The 24,676-nt window shown below is 46.2% G+C and overlaps 1 protein-coding gene across 1 annotated transcript in view; it reads right to left on the reverse strand.

Annotated features, from left to right (window-relative positions):
• Positions 1–5,188: 5,188 nt before the first annotated feature.
• The window catches only part of MAX (MYC associated factor X), a 92,586-nt gene continuing 73,098 nt past the window's right edge, over positions 5,189–24,676 (reverse strand). The window contains exons 3-4 of the mRNA XM_033953050.1: positions 18,132–18,255; positions 5,189–6,736 (exon numbers count right to left, since the gene is read on the reverse strand). Coding sequence (XP_033808941.1) covers positions 6,549–6,736; positions 18,132–18,255 — 312 coding nt within the window. The 3' untranslated portion in view covers positions 5,189–6,548. The remainder of the gene's footprint in view (positions 6,737–18,131; positions 18,256–24,676) is intronic.

Raw genomic sequence — 24,676 nt, forward strand, 5'->3', positions numbered from 1 at the left:
GTCAAGTCAGAGGGTCGAAGATCTGCGACCATTGAGACGCCAGGGTCCACTGAGGAATCCGCAGGTGAAGTCTGGCAAAAGGAGTCACATGTACTGTAGAGGCCATGTGGCCCAGAAGCACCATCATGTGTCTCGCCGAGATGGACGGGCGAGAGGAGACTGAGCGACAAAGATGAAGAAGAGCCGCCAGGCGTTGAGGAGGAAGGAACGCTCTGAGTTGAATAGTATTCAGAACAGCTCCGATGAAGGGAAGAGTCTGGGAAGGTTGCAGATGGGATTTGGGAAAGTTGATCTCAAATCCCAGACTCTGCAGGAACCAGATCGTCCTCTGAGTCGCCTGGACGACACCCTGAGACGTGGAATCCTTGATTAGCCAGTCGTCGAGGTAGGGAAACACCTGAAGACCATGGTTCCTGAGTACAGCGGCCACTACAACCAGGCACTTGATGAAGACTCTGGGTGATGAAGCCAGGCCGAAAGGGAGCACTCTGTATTGAAGATGAAGATGTCCCACCCGAAATCTGAAGTATTGACGGGAGGCCGGATGGATGGGAATATGAGTGTAGGCCAGATTCCTACATGAGATCCAGAGAGCATAACAAGTCGTTCCGCTCAATGAGGGGATAGAGAGAAGCCAGGGTCAACATGCGAAACTTCTCCCTGACCAGAAACTTGTTGAGCACCATAAGGTCCAAAATAGGACGCAGGTCGCCCGTCTTCTTCAGAACAAGGAAGTACCGGGAGTAAACACCCTTGTTCTGTTGGCCCACAGGGACCGGCTTGATGGCACGAAGCTGGAGCAAAGCCTGAGCTTCCTGAAGAAGAAGGGTGGTCTGGGTCAAGTTGGAAGGATACTCTCTTGGAGGATGTTCCGGAGGAACTTGATGGAACTGAAGAGAGTATCCCTCTCTTACGATGGAAAGGACCCAGAGGTCGGTGGTAATAGTCGTCCATCGATGATAAAAATGATGGAGACGACCTCTGATGGGAAAAACCAGGGAGGGAAGAACGATGGAAGTTATGCTCTCCACAAGACAGTCAAAAAGGCTGAGGAGCCTTGGGGACAGTAGAAGGCTGAGGCTTTTGTGGGGGCTTCTGCTGGTACTGCCTCTTCACAGGTTGACATATGGTGGGCGCCTGCTTCGGCGGGTAGCGCCGCTGATAGATCATAGGCGGGCGAGACGGACGAGCAATAGCAGGCTTGGGCTTCTGGAGAATAGACTGGAATGACTTTTCATACTTCGACAGCTTCTCCGTCGCCGCCTCGATGGACTCGTCAAATAGGTCGGCTCCCACACATGGAACATTCGCCAGTCTGTCCTGGAGATTCGGGTCTATATCAATTGTTCGGAGCCACGCCAGATGTCACATGGCCACCGAACAAGCAGCAGCTCTCGCAGAGAGTTCAAAATGTTGTAAGACGATTGCATCATCTGCAGACGAAGTTGGGACAACGACGCTAGGACTTCCGAGTACTCGAAGCGAGCCTGAGAGTCCAAATATGGCAAAAAGTTTTGGAGAATTGAGAGGAAAAACTCAAAGTAGGTCGCAAAGTGAAAACTATAATTCAGGACTCGAGAGGCCATCACCGAGTTCTGGTAGATGTGCCTGCCAAATCTGTCCATAGTCTTGCCCTCCCGGCCAGGAGGAGTGGAAGCATAGACCTGGGAGGGATGAGACCGCTTCAAGGAGGACTCAACCAAGAGAGACTGGTGAGAGAGCTGTGCACCGTCGAAGCCCTTATGGTGCACCATGCGGTACCTGGCATCCAACTTCCCGGGGACAGTAAGGATGGAGTAAGGAGTCTCGAAACATCTCAAGAAGGTCTGGTCCAGAAGCTTATGCAGAGGCAGACGGAGAGACTCAGCAGGAGGTTGGGGAAGATGCATCGTCTCCAAATACTCCTTAGAAAACTTGGAACCCGAGTCCAGGGTAATATCCAGATCCACCGCCATCTGACACAGGAAGGATGAGAAAGATAATTGGTCAGCCAGGGCCGGGCCTCGAGAAGGGCTCGATGAAGTCGAGGCGTCCTGATCCACTGAAGCCGAGGAGCGGCAGGGAGAGAACGATCCCACGATGTCCTCAAGTTCCGGCATGGGAGGAGGAGGCGAGTAATCCGGCAGAGAATACTCCCTAAAGGGCTGCTTACGACAAGGCGAGGCATGCCTCGAAGAATGCCTCGATGAATGTCTCGAGCGACGACCCGAACTGTGTCTAGAAGCAGGCCTCGAATGTCGAGGCAAGCAAGGCCCAGATGAGGCATCCAGCGAGTAGATGGGGCTGGAGGCAGTGGATCGAAGCAGAGAAGGCTGAGAAGAAGCCCCTTGAGGCATCCCCCTAAGGCTTGAGGCTCGGCATCGAGGAGGAAGGTTCCGCTCCAGGCAGGGTGGAGGATTCAGCGCCATGCATCGAGTGAATTGACGGCGGCATGGGCAAAGACTCTACTCCTTACGATGCATGCCCTGAAGCCAGACCAGACACTCGCCGAGACTCTGCTCTCAGCAGCGAGAGTGTGCGTCGAGGAGGCACCGGAGGCGGCTCGACCTCATGGGAGGCTTCCGCGTGCCCAGGCTGGATTTGGGAGAGAAGTGTCGGCCCAATCTTAGTAAAGAGCTCGACAAATCGCTTCTCCATCATGGCATGGAACGAAGCCAGCAAAGAGGGATCCGCATCCGCAATGGGACCTCCTGCACGGACATCGCTTACTCGGCCGCCAAGGGGCTTGAGCTTAGAAGCCTTGGGCACCATGAGCACCACTGGAGGAATGGGAGGCTGCGTTACCTGACCTGAGGAGACAGCGGAAGGCACCGCAGCAGGCGTCGGAGTCGAAGCCAGCACGAACGAGGCAGGCTTGAGCAGACTCGAGGCCGAAGAGGAAGCCGAAGGCGCGGTGCTCTGCGATGAGGGCAGCTCCGGTGACGCCTCCATGCTGAACAGCGACTCCCACAAAATGCAGCGACGCTTGAAAGCACGTGCTGAAAGTGTGGAGCAAGGCTGGCACGATTTCGGATGTTGAGGCCCGAGACACGGAATACAGCATCGATGAGGGTCTGTCAACGAAATCGTGCGCTGGCACTTGACACACTTTTTAAAACCGGTGACAGGCCAGAACATAGGCCGAAAAAGCTCCGCCGCAAGATCGAAGCCGCGGGGCCGCGGTCTTGCAGCCTGCCCGGTCGAACGAACGAAATAAATTTTTTTTTTGAAAAACAAGAAAACGTAACGTGAACCAACGATAATGAGCACATAAACCCAAAACCGCGGACACAGAAGGCACAAGTGAAGGGACTTCGTGCAGAGAGTCGAAGATGGACTTCTCAGCTCCGCGGAACAGTAAGAACTGAGGAGACGCGCCCGGTGCATCGGGCGGAAAGGCACTCGCGCATGCGCGGTGCGGGCAGCTCGAAACTTCTAAAGTTTCTACAAGCAAGAATGCTTGTGAGATGTCCGCATCGGGGCTCCGTTGGATGACGTCACCCACTAGTGAGAATACTTGCCTGCTTGTCCTGGGATAACAGAACATACGCAAGTAAGGCTAGACTCAAATAGGGCACTGGGCTTTGACCTAAGGGCTGTCACGTGAGTGGACTGCTGGGCACAATGGACTACTGGTCTGACCCAGCAGTGGCAAATCTTATGTTCTTATTTTTATGGATTACAATTTTGTATAGATTTTTAATAAATATTCCTGTACATTCTACTCTGCAGTTTTTTTTTCTTTGGTTTTACTGCATACTAGTATGCACTAGTGTACATTTATCACACACGCCATTTTAAGCAGAGGAACTTAATTTAAAAATAATACACAGTGACATAGTAGCCATCTTTAGTAAATTTAGCTCTATGATGATTGCACATTCTATATCGTTGAAGCACGATAGTTGATTATATTTACCAACTTTATTTTGCTCTTCTCTAATAAGCGACTTCTGCTTATGCCCAAAAACAAACTTAACACATACATTGTCCTAGCAGAAGCTAACTAATGACTTTCTTCTTTCACTGGATGCCACCTTGACAATACAAAACTTCCCCAGGGTGATAAGGTGGCACTAACACTGATCCATAATCAGTATGATCAAAATATATAAAAAAAACAGAAACAAAAATCCTGAAAAACATTAAAGCACACCAAATTACACAGACCATGTGTAACCTGCTCATTTACACTTTCCTTTTAAGAGAATGTTTTAGCATTGATTTGGCCTAAACGCTTATCTACTGCTTAACCACATCTACAAAGGAAATGAAAGAACGGAGAAAACACCTAGCTACAAAATATCAGACAAAATCAATAAGGAGTAGAGATGAAAGAGATGTATCAACAGGGACTTTATTGCAAACAGTAAACAACTGACTCAACACGGCCAATGTTTCGGCACTTTGAGTGCCTTCCTCAGGAGTCACAGATGTTGATATGAGACTCCTTTCTACCGTGAGTTGCATTGGCTTCCAGTGGAGGCGCGTGTTTTGTTTAAGCTGGGTTGTCTGTGTTACAAAATTGAGTATAGTATTGCTCCAAACTATATGACCGATAGATTTCTCATAGCATTCCATAAACATAGGAGAGAATCACATGCATTGTTTAATTTTCCGTCTGCTCAAAGTTGTAAGAGCAAGAAATCCTTGGAATATACACTAGCATTTCAGGCTGCTTTCTATGACAAGGAATTTATGCCACTGTTGCGTAATGCTTGCTTTTACAAGCACTTTAGAACTCAATTGAAAACTCATCTTTTTTCAAAATGTTTAGCGAACTAATTTAAATCATCCTTAGGTTATATTATTTTTAATCTTTTGTTCACCACATTGAACTTATAGTTATGCGGTTTTATAAATACGATGTTATGTTATATAATGTTGGTTGGTGAATGATACTTCTTCACATGATGGTTCATATAACAGTTCACAAATCCCAAACACTGTAAACATAACTGTTTGTGATAGTCTTCTTAGCGTGCATAAAGCAAGCATACGTTACCATAGAAGGGAGCCTTCAGTTGTTTCTTCTTTGCAATAAAGTCCCTGTTGATATATCTCTACTCCTTATTGACTTTGCCACATCTATAAAGACTAGGGAGTAACTTGTAATAAGGTAGTGTCTGACTACTATAGTACAACACACAGCAAAGTCCTAATTCTAAAAGATGCAAATTAACAAAAACAACCAGGAAAAATGACACCATTTTACAAGGATAAAATAAGTTTTTATTTATAGTCTTATAGTAAAGGTAAGCCTTAACTTGCAAGACAATTCTTGGGCAGTATGTACAACATACCTTTTTATTTCCATGGAATGGAATCAAACATTAACAAAGACGAATCTACATTGTGTACACTTTTTCCGCAAATGTCAGTAACGGGAAAGGAGAACAAAAAAAAAAAGAACAGAAGTACATACAAACAATCCTCCCCACCCTCCCCTTCAAAAAATAATAATAATAATAATAATTAAAAAAAGGTGGACTATTTCAGGGCCATGTGACTTTTTTTTTTATTTCAATTTTGTTTAGCCGAAGATCAGAAATATTAAATACATCAGAGGGGATCAGAGTTACTAGTACCAGGTACAATGTTTGTGGTTGATGCACATAAAATAATCAGTCTGCTACATTTGCACACAAACAAAATAAAAAAAATAATTTGATCATTACTTTATGAATCTGTAGAATTCTGCATGCGAACTTCATCAGCTGAGTGAGTTTGGTTAAGTTTCAACATCAGCATTAGGACATAAATATAATCACCACATCATCACACAAGATATAAAAATGTACTTCACCCAGTGGGTGACCCAATTTTCCAGAGAAATATGCCTATTAAGGAAATGAATTATCCCTAAAAAAAAATCCCCAACAACAAAACATAGCTTCACCTGGTCTGTGATTGGCAATGAAACAAGCTTCATTTATCTTACTACCTTTTTTTGTTGTTGTTCCTTTAAACAACTGGATGTTCCTCATCTTGAAATATGTAGTGTTGTATGTAAATGGGAAGGAAAGGGTATAAATTGGTTTGAATCAATTGTATCCATCATCTCTAAAACAGCCCCACCCACCACCCTATGTGTATAGCTTTAAAAAGAAAAAAAAAAACCCACAATGGGGCAAGCTTAATTTAATTAAAACTTCACCTAAAAATCTCTGTCACAGATTCACAAAGTCTATCAAATGACCTTAGCGCTGAAGTTCTATTTAGTAAAAACTGATGCAGCACCAGAATATTTGTTCTCGATATGGTCTTTGAGCCTAGATGGCAACATGTTTACCTGCTGCACAAGCTCAAATGCAATCAGGTTAGTCTTCAATATGAAAGCTGCCAAAACAGAGACTGTTTTGCTTTAAAAACATTAGCTAGTTGTAAGGAAGAGAAGGGGAGAGGGAGGGGATCAAAGAAGCAGTCCAGGAGGCTCTACTGAAAGGAGAAAAATAAAGTCTTTAAACAGCTTTTTTTTTGGGTGGGGGGAGGGGGGTACGAGAGCTATTGAACTTAAAAGGTGACAAGAGGTTGGGCCAAATAGCCAGTTTTTTATTGCCACTTAATATTTAGCTCGCTTCCATCCGTATTTTCTTTCTGCTTTGGGGTTCCTCAGGTTCGGACTCGGAGCTGGAGTCGGAGCCACCATCAAAGGCAGAGATAGTGCTGCCCTTGGCGTTGGTATATAGGCTGCTGTCTGAGGATGAAAAGTTGGCCTGCAATTGGGCACTTGATTTTGCTTTCTCCAGTGCACGTACTGTAAACCAAGAAAGACATGTATTAGACATGTTGCAGAAATCAATGCTAATGTTGCTTCAGTTAAAAGTTATGCTTATTCTAATAGCAGAATTATGGACAGTTGCAACTTCTAGTTTTGACAGACATTACTCAACATTCCTTACTTCTGTTTTTGGACCCTCTAATCATGTTTGCCAATGGCATATCCCTGTATTGCCTAGTCATTTTTTGCTGGCTGAGTCAGTGCTGGGAATTCATAACTATTAATTCTACCACCACCAAGGACTAAAGACAATAATGACACTGTTACTTTTAAAAGCCTACAATCATAGATCAAGACTCAAGCATACTTGGATTTTTTTTTTGTATGATAAAAGATTCCTGTTCAATCAGTGGTCAAAAGCCTAGAGTGTTATTAAATTCTTCATTGTCATTTTGTAACCAAGTGATAACTATGGTTAAAATAGCATTTTTAAAGATGCGTTTGGTGTTGAGGTTCCATAGTTTGCTCTCTGAAATGAATTTTTGACAGATTATGCAGTGTTTTGTGTTGCCGCATTTAGACTCCTGCAATGCATTATTTTGTGGGCTTCCTCAGAAGTCATTAAAGGTAATGGAGATAGTCCAAAATTCTGCAGCAGGTGCTACTGGGAATTTGCCACAAACAGCCCGCATCTCCCCACTGTTAGCTAAGTTACATTGGCTTCCAGTATTATGGAGGATCCAGTTTAAACATTTGGTGTCGGTGTACAGGGTGGTACACTGTTATGTGCCTGCTGTTGTGTCTATCTTGTGGTTACTTATACAGTGGTGCCTCGCATAACGAACGCCTCGCACAGCGAACGCTGCACACAACGAACTTCATGTCTTGATTCATACAACGAACTTCGTTTCACACAACGAAGTCGCCCGAGCTTCCACGATCGCTGCCGATGTATTGCATCCTTCCGCACAGGCACTGCAGGCAGTCGTTAGTCACTGCTCTTAACGCGTTTCACATAACGAACTTTTCGCATAACAAACTTGTTCCTGGAACGAATTAAGTTTGTTGTGTGAGGCACCACTGTACTCTTATGCAAAGTCTGCATTTGCAGTCTCAACAATTGCTAGTGGTACCTTCAATATGTCAGATGTGTCAATGAGGTTGCGAGCATTTCCGGTTGTAGGGCCATAGTTGTGGAATGCCTTGCCAAACTCGATTCGGCAAGCACCTACACTTGTGCAGTTTCGTGATAAATTGAAGGCAAATTTGTTTCAAAGGGCATTTGAGTTTTGAGCAGTGGGTGAAAGGGTTATATGTGAGTGAATGTAATACTGTATTCCTTGCAGTGGTGAGATTCTTTTCCTGTTCACCCCGAGTTTATGAATGGCCCATATTTATATATGCCTGGCTCAGCTGATAACAGTCCAATTTACAAGAAAAACAAAAAAAGCTCTCAAGACTTTAAAAGTTGACTTGTGATACTTATTTTTGATAGCAACATTTTGTTATTTAACAGTTCTACATGAATCCAGAGGAAAAAACCATCAGGTGCTTTATTGCCTGGTGATTAAAGATTTGAGCTGCTGCCAGGAACTCTTGGTGGTCTGGCACAGTCCACTGCACAGGGTCAATAAGAGGTAGTGATATAACCAGAGGAGGAATAATTACAGAGCCAGGGGGAAGAAGGGGAGATGAAAAAGAGGTAACAAAACAAAAACAATCCAAAATGTTAAAAACATTACAAATGTTTGAAAATTACCCCACACACTAATTATATAGAATTACATTATGAAACAATTCAATCTATTATTCAAATACTTTGATTTTAATGATTTCATATTTTTACATTTCATGGAGCAAACTAAAAATACTTTCAGAAATCCCTCTCTCTCTTTCGATTGTGACCTATGACATGTGAATGTAATTTATAAAAAGATCTGTCTAAAATTAGCTAAGAACCTTTTCTATAGGTGGATTCTCTCAAAAGTTAATATGCTGAAATGTGGCCAGTAGAACAAAATTCTCTCTCCAAATTGCTTTTTTTTTCTTTCTAAATCAAAAATGGAAGCAAAATTCTCTTTTCTCTCATACATGGCCTGTCACACTGATACTGGCCAAGGTGGAAAATCAGGAATGGCAAAGTCTACCAGTCTCATTCTGCAATACCATAGTGTCACCACATTTCCACCTTGTCTCCTCAGATCAGGAAATCAGCAGGGGTTGCAGTGCCCCTTACAATAGTAATATATTAAATTGTGTGTAGCTCATCCTGAGTTAGAAACAGGATACTTACTGGGCTTGATGGCCCTTCAGTCTGCCCCAGTAAGGCAACTCTTATGTTCTTAAATCAAGCTCCACAGTTTGTCTCACTGCTTGAGGCTTTTCTTCCCTTTGAGCATCAAGTGGTTGGGCAAGAAAACAAACTAAAGCTAACTGACATAAGTCTTTTAAAATATCCAGAGAAGGCTTTATGCTGTACATGTTCAATCACAACTGAGGGGGCTGAGGCAGTAAACCGCATAAGGCTTTATTGCAGGGTTAGCATAGGGTGAGTGTGGCTTGAGGGCATAATTTTGTTGGTGCACAGATGCAGAAAAGGGTTCTACGCTGAAGCTAACGCTGCACAAAGCCTCGTATTAAACACCAGCGCACAGAGTATTAAAATCCATGGTAATGAGGTTGTTAGTTATTCTGTGCAGATGCAGAGAAGCAAGTTGAGCACAACAAGGGGGCTTTAAAGCCAAGTCCGGGGAGGCGTAAAAGAATTAGCTTGCTCTGTAGACATATTAGTGTAGATTTCATGTCTATCTGTTCTTTTTACTGCCAGTCAAGAAAACCAGCAACTTTTTTTTCAGGGGTTCCTGAAAGAGCAAGGCAACAAAATACAAACTGAAGGGGAAGTGTGCTCATTCTTCTGTGGTCACACAGCTTTGCTCTAACAGAGGTTGAGCTGCACACAGATCTGAGTACAAGTTTAGCACTGGCATGCAAAGTGGCACGCAGAGTTGCACACAGGTCTGTGCACGTGCTGGAATGTTATCCTGCGAATGAAATTTTTGCAAGACCAATAATTTATGTACAGATTAACATTCCAGCCCGTATAACGATGTATGAGCACGCATGCTCAGACCTGTGCACAAGCTATAGCTGTTGTTAGTGCAGAACTGTGTGCAGTGCAGAACTGTGTGCATATGCATCTGGTGTGCCCTTTCCAGGTTACCATGCAAGTTCTGCAAACAATTTATTTATGATTTTAAAAAAAAAGTGTATACAATAAAATACACATCAGAGCTCTGTATTAAAATGTTTTAATTTGATTCAAAGTTCATACCACACCTGAAATGTATTTTTATTCTGAATCAGGAATAAAATCTGTAAATAATGAAACACAAATATTAAATATAATTATAATTAATTTTAAATAAATCAAGAATAAGTGCAAATAATAAAATTCAAAAACATAATTTGTTCATATTCTTGATTTAAAACTGATAATTGTATGTTATATTATGTGTTTCAGTGTTGTTTACAGTATTTACCCCTGAAGCAGCCTGACAGCAAAACAGTTTGGGTGTGTCATGGACTCTGGATCTACCTTATTTTTCGCTCCATAAGACGCACCTGACCATAAGATGCACCCAACCATAAGACGCACCCTAGATTTAGAGGAGGAAAACAAGAAAGAAAACATTCTGAACCAAATTGTGTACTAATACATACCAGGCTCTGCACCTAGCCCCCCTCACTCCCTGCCAGGGTCTGCACCCTGTCTCCTTCCCCTCCCTGTCTAACACCAGCTCTGGCAGGATACACATTTCAAATCTGACATATTGTAATCACAAAACAGAAAATAAAATCATTTTTCTACCTTTTGTTGTCTGGTCATTATTCAAATCATGTTGTGGTCCCAGGCTCTGGTTGTCTTTTGATAACTCGCTTGCCAGGGTCTCCTTCTTCTTTCTTCCCTTCCCTCTCTCCATCCCGGCAGCTGAAGACAGACACCTCCCCCCAGTGGTCTGAGACAGGAGGCAAGAGGGCCAGAGGCCAAAGAGGGGCTCAACATCCAAAAACAAGACCCTACTGCATGTGTCAATGTAGACATACATGTCAATCTTGACATCTAGAGTGTTGCCTTTCAACTTTTCCGTGAGAATGGCTAGCCTGCGCTGCCTGTATGCAGATTCCAGGGGGGCAGGAGGAGCTGAAACTCCGGTGCACCCCATCCCCCCAATTCCCAGGAGAAGGATTCCTTGACATTGCAGAGAAGTTTCTGAAAGCACATCATGTAGTCAGTGCTGGGGTTACCCCAGTTCATTCTGCCTTCACTGGGCGAGTCCATGCCCGCCCATCCTCCAGCCATCTCCGCAGCAAGCCAGGGTTAAAGGTGATGGGTGGGGGACAGCCAACGGGGCATCCAACGTTGCTGGCCTCAGCGCATCGAGTGCAGGGCTGCTCCGAGTTCCTACGTGAGTCGCTGGGGGGGGGGGGGGGGCTGCACCACGCGGCTCTTCTGCTCACGGGCCCCATTCCCGAACACAATGAGCACTCGCAGCCAACAGTTCAGAGCTGTGCTCTCAAGCTCCGGTCCATGCCTACGATCCAACAAACTGGCCGTTTGTTGGATCTTAGGCGTGGAGTGGAGCTCAAGAGCACAGCTCTGAACTGTCGGCTGCGAGCGCTGAGCCACACCCCCACAACTGCCATCTGGCCACACTTTGCTTGTTGAGCACAAGGCAGCCAATCTGAATGCTACGTCCCGCCCCTTAGGGTCCCAACACTGTGCCACGCCTCTTTCGCTAAGCAATCGTTTTGCCCAATTGCCAATCAGGAGGCAGGAGCTCCTTCCTTACACCCAGAAACCCTGATCCAGAGGTAGGAGGGAGATATGGGTTGTGATGTCACACATCCCTCTCTTAGGGGGGGTTGGTTATATTCGCTCCATAAGACACACCCTTATTTCCACCCACTTTTTTGGGGGGAAAAGTACGTCTTATGGAGCGAAAAATACGGTAATTAAAACTTTAACAGAGTTCTTGTGCGTGTACTTTATTTTCTTGTCTTTTATACGATGTATTACACCAGCCTCTCTTTTTGCAGAAATTTGTTTACTGCATCAGTGCACACAAATTTAACATTACACTACCGTTAGGAAACAGTGTGCTAATCCATCAATACATGGCTCCAACACAAAAAGCAATGTTACTTACCGTAACAGTTGTTATCCAGGGACAGCAGGCAGCTATTCTCACTAGTGGGTGATGTCATCAGACAGAGCCCCGGTACGGACGTCTCACAAGCACGTGTTGCTTGTAGAAACTTAAAGTTTCTAGATGCCCGCACCGCGCATGCGCCGGTGCCTTCCTACCCGGAGATCCGGGCGTGTCTCCTCAGTTCAGGTAGCTAGCCTGAGAAGCCAACCCAGGGGAGGTGGGTGGGACGTGAGAATAGCTGCCTGCTGTCCCTGGATAACAACTGTTACGGTAAGTAACATTGCTTTATCCAGGACAAGCAGGCAGGTATTCTCACTAGTGGGTGACCTCCAAGCTAACCTCAGTGGGATGGAGGGGAGTTGGCGACTTAAGAGAATAAATTTTTCAATACTGTTTGGCCAAACTGTCCATCCCGTCTGGAGAGGGTATCCAGACAATAATGTGAGGTGAATGTGTGAACCGAGGACCAGGTGGCAGCCTTGCAAATTTCCTCGATTGGTGTTGATCTGAGGAATGCTACTGAGGCTGCCATTGCTCTGACCTTATGGGCTGTGACCTTACAAGGAAGTGATAATCCAGCCTGGGCATAGCAGAAAGAGATACAAGCCGCCATCCAATTAGAGATGGTGCGCTTTGATACGGGTCTTCCCAACTTGTTAGGTTCGAAGGAGACAAAAAGTTGAGGAGTGGTTCTGTGTGGCTTGGTGCGATCCAGGTAGAAAGCCAAGGCACGTTTACAGTCTAGAGTGTGAAGGGCCGATTCTCCGTGGTGAGAATGAGGCTTAGGGAAGAATACTGGAAGTACAATGGATTGGTTGAGATGAAATTCGGAGACCACCTTAGGCAGGAATTTCGGGTGAGTGCGGAGGACCACCTTGTCATGGTGGAATACTGTGAATGGTGGGTCCGCCATCAATGCCTGGAGTTCGCTGACTCTGCGAGCGGACGTAAGGGCTACAAGGAAAAGCACTTTCCAGGTGAGATATTTCAGAGGGGCCCTGTTGAGTGGTTCAAACGGGGGCTTCATGAGGTGGGAAAGGACTACATTGAGGTCCCAAACCACTGGGGGTGGTTTGAGAGGAGGGTTAACATGGAAGAGTCCTTTCATAAATCTGGCGACCACCGGATGGGCCGAGAGGGGTTTCCCTTGTAGAGGCTGGTGGAACGCCGCAATAGCGCTCAGGTGGACTCGTATGGAAGTGGACTTGAGCCCAGATTGAGATAGGTGTAGGAGATAGTCCAGCACGGAGGATAAGGAAGCTCGCTGAGGTTCCTTCGACTTAGAAACACACCATGAGGAGAATCTGGTCCATTTCTGGGAGTAGCATTGTCGAGTGGCGGGCTTCCTGGAAGCTTCCAATACCTCCCTCACTTCTTGTGAGAATTGGTGAGGGGTTACGTTGAGAGGAACCAAGCTGTCAGGTGGAGAGACTGCAGGTTGGGATGAAGTAGTGATCCTTGATGTTGAGTAAGTAGTGAAGGAAACACTGGAAGTGGTACTGGTTCCCTGCTGCTGAGTTGAAGTAGGAGGGAGAACCAAGGTTGTCTGGGCCACCGAGGAGCTATTAGAATCATGGTGGCCCGTTCGAGTTTCAGCTTGACCAGAGTCTTCTGGATCAGCGGGAATGGTGGGAACGCATATAGAAATCGTTTCCCCCAGTTCAGTAGAAAAGCATCTGCCTCGAGGCGATGAGGGGTGTAGATCCTGGAGCAAAACTGAGGCAGTTTGGCGTTGTGGGGAGCCGCAAAGAGGTCTATCTGAGGCGTCCCCCATTGCGTGAAGATTTGGTGAAGGGGGTTGGAATGGAGAGTCCATTCGTGCGGTTGTAGCAGACGGCTTAGTTTGTCTGCTAAGACGTTGTTCTCCCCCTGGATGTATACCACTCTGAGTAGGGCGTTGTGGCGCACCGCCCAGTCCCAGACTCGTAGAGCTTCCTGGCAAAGGAGGGCCGAGCCCGTGCCTCCTTGCTTGTTGATGTAATACATGGCAGCCTGATTGTCTGTGCGAATGAGGATTACCATGTCGTGAAGTAGATGTTGGAAAGCTTGGAGCGCATTGAAGATGGCTCTGAGTTCCAGTAGATTGATTTGGTGTAGTCTTTCCGCATTGGTCCAGAATCCTTGGGTGCGGAGACCCTCCAGGTGGGCCCCCCATGCGTAATTCGACGAATCGGTTGTGAGAACTTTCTGATGGGGGGGAGAGTGCATCAGCAAACCTCTGGATAGATTCGAAGAGGTCATCCACCAAAGTAGAGACTGCCGAAGAGCAGGAGTGACTACGATGCGTTTGGATAGTGGATCGGATGTCTGATTCCACTGTGATGCCAGGGTCCACTGGGGGATCCTGAGGTGGAGTCTGGCAAAGGGTGTCACGTGTACTGTGGAGGCCATATGGCCCAGGAGCACCATCAGTTGTCTCGCCGGTATGGTTTGGTGAGTGGCCACCGACTGGCAGAGATGAAGAAGAGACTCCATGCGTTGCCGGGGCAGGAATGCTCGGAGTCGGGTGGTGTCCAGGACCGCTCCGATGAAGGGGAGGGACTGGGTGGGTTGTAGATGAGACTTGGAGAAGTTGATCTCGAAGCCCAAATTCTGGAGGAAGTAGGTTGTAGCCAAGGCCGCCGAAGTGACCTCTGGGGCTGACGGGGCCTTGATGAGCCAGTCGTCGAGGTATGGAAACACCTGTAGACCCCTGTCCCGGAGTGCTGCGGCCACTACCACCAGGCACTTTGTGAAGACTCTGGGGGACGAAGATAGGCCGAATGGTAGCACTCGATACTGTAGGTGCAGATTTCCCACCCGAAATCTGAGGAACTTTCGGGAGGCCGGGTGAATGGGGATGTGAGTGTAGGCCTCCTTGAGATCCAGGGAGCATAACCAGTCGTTCTGCTCGAGGAGGGGGTATAGAGAAGCCAAAGTCAACATGCGAAACTTCTCTTTGACCAGGAACTTGTTGAGGGCCCGAAGGTCTAAAATGGGTCGCAGGTCGCCCGTTTTCTTCGGGACGAGGAAGTACCGGGAGTAAAACCCTCGGTTCAATTGGTCTGACGGGACCGGCTCGACAGCCCGAAGCTGAAGTAAGGTTTGGACTTCCTGAAGAAGAAGGGCGGTCTGCGTCGAGCTTGAAGGATACTCTCTTGGAGGATGGTCCGGGGGGACCCGGTGGAATTGAAGAGAGTATCCTTCTCTTATGATGGAGAGGACCCATAGGTCCGTGGTTATGGCCTCCATCGGTGGTAAAAAAGATGGAGGCGGCCCCCTATGGGAGAGGCCGAGGTTATGCTCCCGGGAGGGGCGTCAAAAGGGCTGGGGAGCCTTAGGTACAGCCGGTGGCTGAAGTTTTTGCTGAGACTTCTGGGGAGGTTGTCTCTTCGCAGGCTGTCTCGCAGCGGGCGTTTGTCTGGGCATGTAACGCCGCTGGTAAATCAGGGGTGGCCTGGAAGGTCGAGACTGTTGAGGTTTGGGTTTGGGCCGTAGGATGGATTGAAAGGATTTTTCATGATCCGACAGCTTCTTGGTAACAGTTTCGATAGACTCATCGAACAGGTCAGCTCCAGCACATGGTACGTTGGCGAGTCTGTCCTGTAGGTTGGGATCCATATCGATAGTACGGAGCCATGCCAGGCGACGCATAGCTACCGCGCTTGCGGCGGCGCGTGCCGAGAGTTCGAATGCATCGAAGGAGGATTGCATCAGCTGGAGTCGTAATTGGGAGAGGGAGGCTACCACTTCCTCGAACTCGAATCGAGCTTGGTTGTCTATGAACGGAGTGAACTTGCGGAGCACCGGCAAGAAGAACTCCAGATAGGAAGAAAAAAAGAAGTTGTAGTTTAGCACCCGTGACGCCATCATGGAGTTTTGGTAGAATTTTCTACCAAATTTGTCCATCGTTCTTCCCTCTCGGCCCGGCGGTACAGAGGCGTAGACCTGGGAGGGATGAGAGCGTTTAAGGGAGGACTCGACCAGTAGGGATTGGTGGGAGAGTTGAGGGCCCTCGAACCCTTTATGGTGCACGATGCGGTATCGAGCATCGAGTTTGCTGGGGATCGCCGGTATGGAATACGGCGTTTCGAAGCACTGCATGAAGGTCTGGTCCAGTAATTTATGCAAGGGGAGCCGAAGCGACTCCGTTGGAGGGTTAGGTAAGTGCATGGTGTCCAGATACTCTTTGGAGTATCTGGAGCCCGTGTCAAGGGTCACATCCAGATCATCCGCCATTTGTCGGAGGAATGATGAGAAGGACAATTGTTCCGCCAGCGTCGGTCTGTGGGACGGGCTGGAGGAGGATGAGGCCTCCAGGTCCGTGGACATCGGGGAGTGACAAGGAGAATCGGGCACCGGTGTCTCCTCGTACTCCGGGCCCCTCGGAGGGGACACCTCTGATGAGGAGTATCCCCTACGTTGCAGTTTTTTCTGCGGTGACACCTCCGAATGGCGTGAGGAGTGCCAGGATGAGTGTCTCGATCGGTGCCCGTCTCGGTGGCGGGACGGGGATCGGGATCGTCTGTGCATCGCATGGTCTCCCAAGGCCCCCAAGTGGATAGGGCTGGAAGCGGTGGATCGCAACTGGGTTTGCGATGCGGGTTCTTGCGATGCTACCCAAGTCTGGTAAGGAGTACGGAAGAACTCTTCCTGACTATGCCCAGGGCTTCGAGTATCGAGCGGAGGTCTGGTCCCATGTTGGCGCGGAGGCGTAATGGGTTCTAATGGCGGCATATCGGTAAGCGAGGCTTGCCGCGTGGGCATCGCCGCCCTCCCCTGTTCGTCCTCGTCGGTTGTCGAGGTCGAACGGTGTGGGGGAGGGGGAGGGGGCGGACCGCCCCTTTGGATCGGTACCGGGAGGTCACCCTGTATGGCAGCGATGAGCCCGGGTCCGATGGTCTGCATGAGCTCAACGAATTGAGCTTCCAGCACGGACCGTAGCGAAGCCGATAGGGAGGGATCCGCACCGAAAGGGGGTCCTCCTGCACGGACATCGCGCTCCTTCGAGATCGAGTGCTTCTGCTTAGTAGCTTTCGGCACTTTGATGACCATTGGTGGCACTGTGGAAGGAAGAGGTACCTGAACCGAGGAGACCGGGGCAGGCACCGACGTCGAGCTCGTGGATGGTGTCGGGGTGAGCGATGCCGGTTTCACCACACTCGATGCAGGGGTGGTCGATGCCGGTTTCGCCCGAACCGGGGAGGTATCAGATGAAGTGGAGGCTGTGGGATCCTTAGCTGCGTCCATCTTGAACATCGATTCCCACAATAGGCAACGCCGCTTGAATGAGCGTGCCGTAAGGGTAGAGCAAGGCCCGCACGATTTCGGGATGTGGTCAGGGCCCAAACACTGCAAACAGCGCCAGTGAGGGTCCGTGAGTGAAATCGCGCGTTGGCACTTGCTGCACTTTTTAAAACCCGGTGATTGGCCGGGACATAGGCCGGAAAATCTCCGCCGCGAGGTCGAAGCCAGTGGGCCTGAGCCACGTGGCCGGCCCGTTCGACCCGCCGGAGGAAATAATCTTCTTTTTTTTTTTTTGAAAAAGAAAAGAACTGTTAACTGTAATTAAAAGAAAACGAAAACGCGGACAAGGAAGGCAAATTTAACTGAATTCAGCTAGCGCATGAAGAAGTTGAACTTCTCAGCTCCGCGGAAAAGAAAGAACTGAGGAGACACGCCCGGATCTCCGGGTAGGAAGGCACCGGCGCATGCGCGGTGCGGGCATCTAGAAACTTTAAGTTTCTACAAGCAACACGTGCTTGTGAGACGTCCGTACCGGGGCTCTGTCTGATGACATCACCCACTAGTGAGAATACCTGCCTGCTTGTCCTGGGATAATTACTGCATCGGCCACCGAAATGTGAGCTTGTTATCTTTTTCCAAAATTTACTGCCGCCTCCCTCTCTAAAGGCCAGAACCTATAGGAGCCTCAGAGATTTACCACATGCTTCAAGACTATTCTTAGCTGGTGAAGACAAAGAAAAGAGAAGCCTAACTGGGGAAAATGTACTAAAAGTATTTATGAATACAGGGTCAATATAATCATGAGGCATTTAAATAAGGTTCTCTTACAAAAACCAGAACTACAAGTCCCTATGTGCAATCAAACAAAACCAGGCTCGATTCAACTTTAGCCTTGTTGAGCTACCAAGTCTGAAAAAGTTATTGAGCAAGACCATGTTCATGCATGAAAACTTGCTGGCTTTTCCCATCCCATACGCAGAAAGTATGGCGTTCACCTTGCTGTTCTAAAAGGGCATTCTGCCGCTTCAGATCATCGATATCTTGCTGGTGTGTGTGGTTTTTCCTTCGCATATACTGGATGTACTCTGTGGCTTTGTCTAAGATTTGAGCACGGGATGCCTGTTGGAATAAAGCACAAACAAGTAGTTTAAAAATATTCCAAGCAAATAAAAAGAGGGATCTGCTCCTTTCTGGGTCACCATGAAAAGTTTGCATCCACACTAAACTACAAATTACAAAGCAAGGTTGTTTAGGGAGAAAAAGTGAAAGTTTCTAGAAGTAAACGGTTAAAAAGTGGCTGTTCACCTTCTTCCATCTCACAAATAGTTCACAATTGCCATTGGGCACTGAGCAATATGTAAAAAAAAAAAACACACAACCAAAAACCAAATGACTAGCGCGGAAGGATAAAAACTGCATTTCTACCTTCTCTGAACTCAATTTCATTTCCAGTTTTAATGTCAATCCAAAACCTTAGTGCTGAATTCTGTTGCCTGACTCTTGCCTGGACGTGGAACTAATTTACACCAGAGCGGTTTTTCTTGTCCTGGTGGAAGTGTTCTTCTCCTTAGTCATGGGAGCAGGCTATTTGTGTTGAAGTGTGTGCGTTTAATATTGCCTTTAATATATATGCACCGCCTGAGGTATGTTATTGCAACTGTGTCTGTAAGAATAGCTCTCCCAGCTCCCCCTGTGTAATGCGGAGTGTTTTCTAGTGGTTGCTGACTCTCTAGCATGGGGCTAGTAGCCTCTCTGTTATCTCCTACTGCTCTCTCTCTGTCTGAACAGTAGCTAGCTCTCTATGATTAGCAACCACATGGCTTGTAGAGAGCACTGTCCTGTTAAATCTCTTCACATTAGGACTGTTAATAAAATAAATTACAGCACTACCCCTCACAAATGTTGAATCCACCCCCCAGCATCCCAGCTCTTGGGGATATGCTGAAGAGTGCTCGACTGTTTGCAGAAGGCAATAATTCTTTTCCAGCAGTAAACTATGGGCTCCTTTTACGAAGGTGCGCTAGGGTTTTTAGCGCGTGTGCGGTAGCCGAAAATCTACCGCCTCCTAAAAAGGAGGCGGCAGTGGCTAGCGCGCTCGGGAATTTAATGCGCGCTATTACGCGCGTTAAGGCCCTAGCGCACCTTTGTAAAAGGAGCCCTATATGTTTAATTTCCTTCAAGTCTACATTAAATAAAGATTTGCTTAAGAACTGAGTCCATCCTGGTGTTTCTGTGGCTACAGTGCAAAAAGGTTTAACTGCTGATAATCCTCAGGGAAGAGATCAAAACAGTAAGATTTTGGACACAATTGAACATTTGTTATTTAGTATAAGATCCTGAATTACAATGGTCCTTGTTATTTAAGGGAGTTATTAAGTCCCTATGGTCCCAGAGATTTTTGCTATTTGGAATGGGTTTCACCAAATAATCTCCAACCCAGAGTGAAGGGACTGAAGGCAACGTGGACTTCTGCTTCGTGGCTTCCTGCTATAAGTTTACTCCTTCAAATATTAAGTCATAAACCAATAACGCTATTGTAAATGGATAAGTGCAGGAGCGAGCAGGTCACCTTTACTATACTTAGAAGTGTTTTTTATAATACAATACTAAGAATTTTTTATGGGGGACATAAATGCCTCAAGTGCTCAACAGGTTGAGTGACAAGCAAGCATGGAAATTGGCAAGAAAAATAGCGATAGCTATCTGTTCCACACAGGATGCCCAGGTGCTTTCATTAATAGCAGGGTTTGAGTAGGTTCCTTTAGAAACTAATTTATATTATGTGTTTGTCCACAGTTTTGAAATGATAGGATAACCCATATCCTGAAGAAGCTCTTTTGAAAACTATAGAGCAAAATGGAGACACTCGGTTGTACTGCCCCTATCAAGCTTGGCAGAGAAAACTCCAAGATAAGTACTACCTACGTCTAGGTCATGAGTTTCTACAAGGAATAGAAAGTAACACCTAAAGGGGCATAATAAAAAAATGTCTAAGTCCCCTTTTGGCCTAAGGCCCTAAACGTTGAAAGTAGAAACAGGGAAAATATCCATTATCAAAAAAAATCCAAAAGGAGGTTTTGTTTTTTTATAATGGCCTGCCTCTACGTTCAGCAGTTTAAATGCCCAGACCACCACTACATCTACACTAACAACATATAATCAACCTAAAAAAAAAAGCCTAAGTCCCAAACGCCCAACATAAGAGCTTTTAGGTGAAGGAGGAACCAGTCCTTCTCCTAAAAGCTGGATTCTGTAACCGGTGTCTGTCAAAAACAACACTGGTTACAGAATCCACCCCCCCCCTTCATATCGGGCAGGTGGAAGCCCAAGCCCTCCTGCCCAGGCGACCCCCCCCTCGATAAGATCGGGCAGGAGGGAGCTCAACCCCTCCTGCCCAACGACACCCTCCCTACAAGATCGGGCAGGAGGGAGCTTAACCCCTCCTGCCTGGCGACACCCCCCGTACAAGATTGGGCAGAGGGGAGCTCAACCCCTCCTGCCCGGTGACCCCCCCTCGACAAGATCGGGCAGGAGGGAGCTTTGGTTATGGGTACTTGGATGATCAGGCTTTTCGATCGTCCAAGTACCTATTTAGGCTACTTTTTAGACTTTTTTAAAAAATTATTATTATGAGCCCCATGGTGTTTAGATGAACATTAAAAGAAAAATAACTTATTGAAAAATAATTGATTGAAAAAGTAAAATATAAAAAAACTAATAAAAAATGGGTTTTTTTTAGACCAGTGATAGCTCGCCTTTAGCTAACTTGTCAAGACAAGTTCTAATAACAAGTAGCTGCGGGCGCTTGAGACCTTTTTGTCCCCCCATAAAAAATTCTTAGTACAAAACGGACTTCAAGGGACCTGGAAAAACAGTCTGCTATATCCAGAGTCCGTTATATCCAGAGATGCATTTTTATTTTACTTTATTTAGATCAACTGAAACAGCATACACTCAATGAACAACAGTCACTGCAAACATCAATACTGTAACAAAACTCAGCAAAACATTGGTATGGCCCAAAATGATTGCAAAACCAGAACACTAAAAGATGGTCTACTCTAAAGCATTATGTCGCACTGTCCTGAAAACAAAAATAATCTATCATTTTCTTCTGGGCTGCATTTCTTTCATATGTGTTAGTGATGTATGCATCAAGTTTTCCAACGCAATACATCAGTACGTCTGCTTCAACAGCTTCATTAGCGTCAACGCCATGCTTGCTTCACGTGTAGATGGTAGAAGCTCAGCTGGAGCCTCCTCATCACTGGATTTGTCACCAGTTTGTGCACTATCGACACTGCCAGGCTTTGCCGTGACTTCTGCTAAAATCTCCTGATCGGATAACACAGCAGATGTCTGCACCTGCTCATCAATGGCAAGAAATTCTTTCGCAGACATACCTGTAATCTGGTCCAAGAAATGCAATTCCATCAGCCGTTCAAAAATGTTATCACAGTCACGAGCAGACAATGTTGGCGATGGGAGTGTCTCTGAAAGATCTTCTCCTGTCTCTGCAGAAATGTCAGAAACAACGTTCTTGACAACTCCCGCCTTCCTGAACAATTGTTGATTGTTGTTGCTGTGATTTCATTTTCCCAGACTGACTGAGCCCATCGCAGACACTGCAGTATGTCAATGGCAAAGTTGTCCATGTCGCTATTCTCAATGGCTCTGATAGGTTTATGCATAAGTTGCTTTCTGTACAGAACTTTGAAGTTCTGTATGATGCCTATATCACATGGCTGAAGTTGACTCGTACAGTTTGAAGGCAAGAACTCCAGCTGTATTGCTTTAAGCTGTTCAGCTACAGCCGGGTCATGTGCGCTGCAATTATCAACAGAATGCGGTGCTTTTCCTTCATAAATTTTCTGTCAAGATCTGTTAACCATTCACTGAACAGACTGGCTGTCATCCGTGCTTTACGATTGCTTTTGTACACAACTGGCAGCGACTTTGCACCTTTGAAACAGTGTGGCTTGGCAGACTTTCCAATAGCTAGTAGCGGTAGCTTTTCAGATCCATCCATATTGGCAGCAAACAATAATGTGAGGCGCTCCTTACTTCTCTTGCCACCGTGGCAACTGTCTCCTTTGAATGTCATTGTGCGATCCGGCAACAACTTAAAAAATAACCCGGTCTTGTCAGCGTTGAAAACGTTGCGTTCGTCATATTGGTCCAGCAGCCTTGGTAGTTTGGTCTGTAGCCAGTCTGCAGCAAGTTCTTGTGGTACAGATTCTGATTCGCCACTTAGGACATGAACGATAACAGCTCTGCGTTTCTTGAACCTATCCAGCCATCCATCACTACATTTAAAGTCATCATGACCAAGTTGAACAGCAAGACTGACTGCTTCCGCTTTCAGAATTGGACCGGAGACTGGCGCACCAAGTGAGCGTGCTTGCTTCAACCAAAGAAAAAGCGCATCTTCAACATCATCATAGGTGGATTTGCACAATTTCTTACCGCCATCTGCAAACTGCAAAGAAGTCTTGTACTTCTCACGGCTACTCCAGATGTCACAGACTGTAGATTTGCTTATACCATAGTCACGTACAATATCCACTTGTGTTTTGTTTTTAGTTTCGATTAAAAGAACAATTTCGCGTTTTACATCTAATGTTATAGAACGACGCTTCATAGCAGACTTCTCAGCCATTCTGACTACAGTATCACAGGTACGCCATGTGCCATGTAGGCGGAGCCTGCATGTCCATTATAGCCGAATGAAATTACAGCTAAAAGTGGCTCTCGGGACCAAAATAGTTGTCTGGTATATCCAAAAGTCCGGTATATGCGAGTCCGCTATATCCGATGATTTTCTGTATGTTTATAATGGCGCTCGGCTGGGCCCATTGGACCTCGTCCGCTATATGCAAGGTTCCGTTATAAGCGAGTCCGGTATAACGGGATTATACTGTATTGTATTATAAAAACACTTCTAAGTATAATAAAGGTGACCAGCTCGCTCCTCCACTTATCCATTTACAATAGGGTTATTGGCTCCTGCTATAAATTAACCTAATCACAAAAATGATAAGGAAGATAAATGATATATTTTCAGACAATTTGATCACTCTTCAATTGCTTCTTATATCTGCTTGTAGTATTCAAATTACTATCATTTTTCATGTTCAAACCATTCATGATAGCCATGTTCAAACCATTCATGGAAACTCAAATATAGATGAAATCGATATTGGGATTACCCAGGGGATAAGGAAACCTCAAGTGCTCGCACCAGTTTGATTTTTTAGAACTAGTCTAGGTCGAAACTGCCTCATGCGGGCTATCACCGGTTTTGACAATTTCCCTGTATGCTTATAGTACTCCTATTAAACTTTCTTTTATATAAATATTAAGGATACTTAGCTTGTATGGACCTTTATCCTTCGTTATTCCAACTGAAGTGACTACAAATCTATTATCAAGAATGGGATGCGTGAAGGTGCGTTGTCCTGCTATAAGTTGCCAGCCCACTCTGCTACTATAGCAGTGGCAACTTATAGCAGGACATTTACAGTGTTTAAAACAGGATAAAAGCAGCGGACGAGGTCAGCAGCACTAAAGCACTTGAGCGATAAGTCCTGCTTGCTTTCCACTGTTGATAGATAGTTGAATTATTTCATTTAAATTCAAACTGCGTTATGGCTGATGATCGAAGCATGAGGGGGAGCCAATAAACTTCTCCCTCCGAATCCGCAGTTTCAGTATCCGCAGATTCGGTTATTCGCATTTTACCAAAAAAATTCATTTTTTGGTTATTTTTAAGTTGTCCAAGCCTCCCCAGAACCTTACTTGGTGGTCTAGCGGTGAAGTGGGGCAGGAGTGATCTTCCTATGCTCCCGCCCCGTGCAGAGCTGTCTTCAGAATGGCTGCCGTGAGTTCCCATTGTAGTCTTGAGACGGGAACTCACGGCAGCCATTCTGATGACGACTCTGCACGGGGCGGGAGCATAGGAAGATCGCTCCTGCCCCGCTTCACTGCTAGACCACCAGGTAAGGTTCCGGGGGGACACAGGAGGGAGGCGGAGGTGGTAATAGCTGGCTGAGGCCTTATCTTCTAACCCAACGGTTCAGCATACCATCCCTATTGCACTGGAACCTAAAATATATCTATTTTTGGGATCCTGCCAAAGACTTGTGACTTGGCCTTTCTACTGTTAGAAAACAGGATATTAATCTTGACAGACCTTTGGTCTGAGTTACTATGGCAGTTCTTATATTCTAAAACAAGTAACTGTAAAGCCTGCTGGCAACCTCCTTAGATATAGAGTAAGAGTGGAGACCTTTTTGGTACCTGACAGAACAGACCTATGCTCACAGTACCAGTGACTGGATTCAAAACATCTAAACTATTTCATGCATTGTAAAATGGCTGCACAGAGTCAAGTGCAGCTCTAAGCTATTTGAGAGTGAAAATTAAATTCTGAGCAGCTTTATATAGGCTATGTTTTAAAAGTCTCATCTCAATTTAGTTATATACACACAGTAAGAAGTAGCTTTGGGCCCATCATGTTTAATCTTTTTCTTGTACAATC

This window comes from Geotrypetes seraphini, chromosome 7, assembly GCF_902459505.1.
Source record: "Geotrypetes seraphini chromosome 7, aGeoSer1.1, whole genome shotgun sequence".
In the NCBI taxonomy this organism is placed as follows: domain Eukaryota; kingdom Metazoa; phylum Chordata; class Amphibia; order Gymnophiona; family Dermophiidae; genus Geotrypetes; species Geotrypetes seraphini.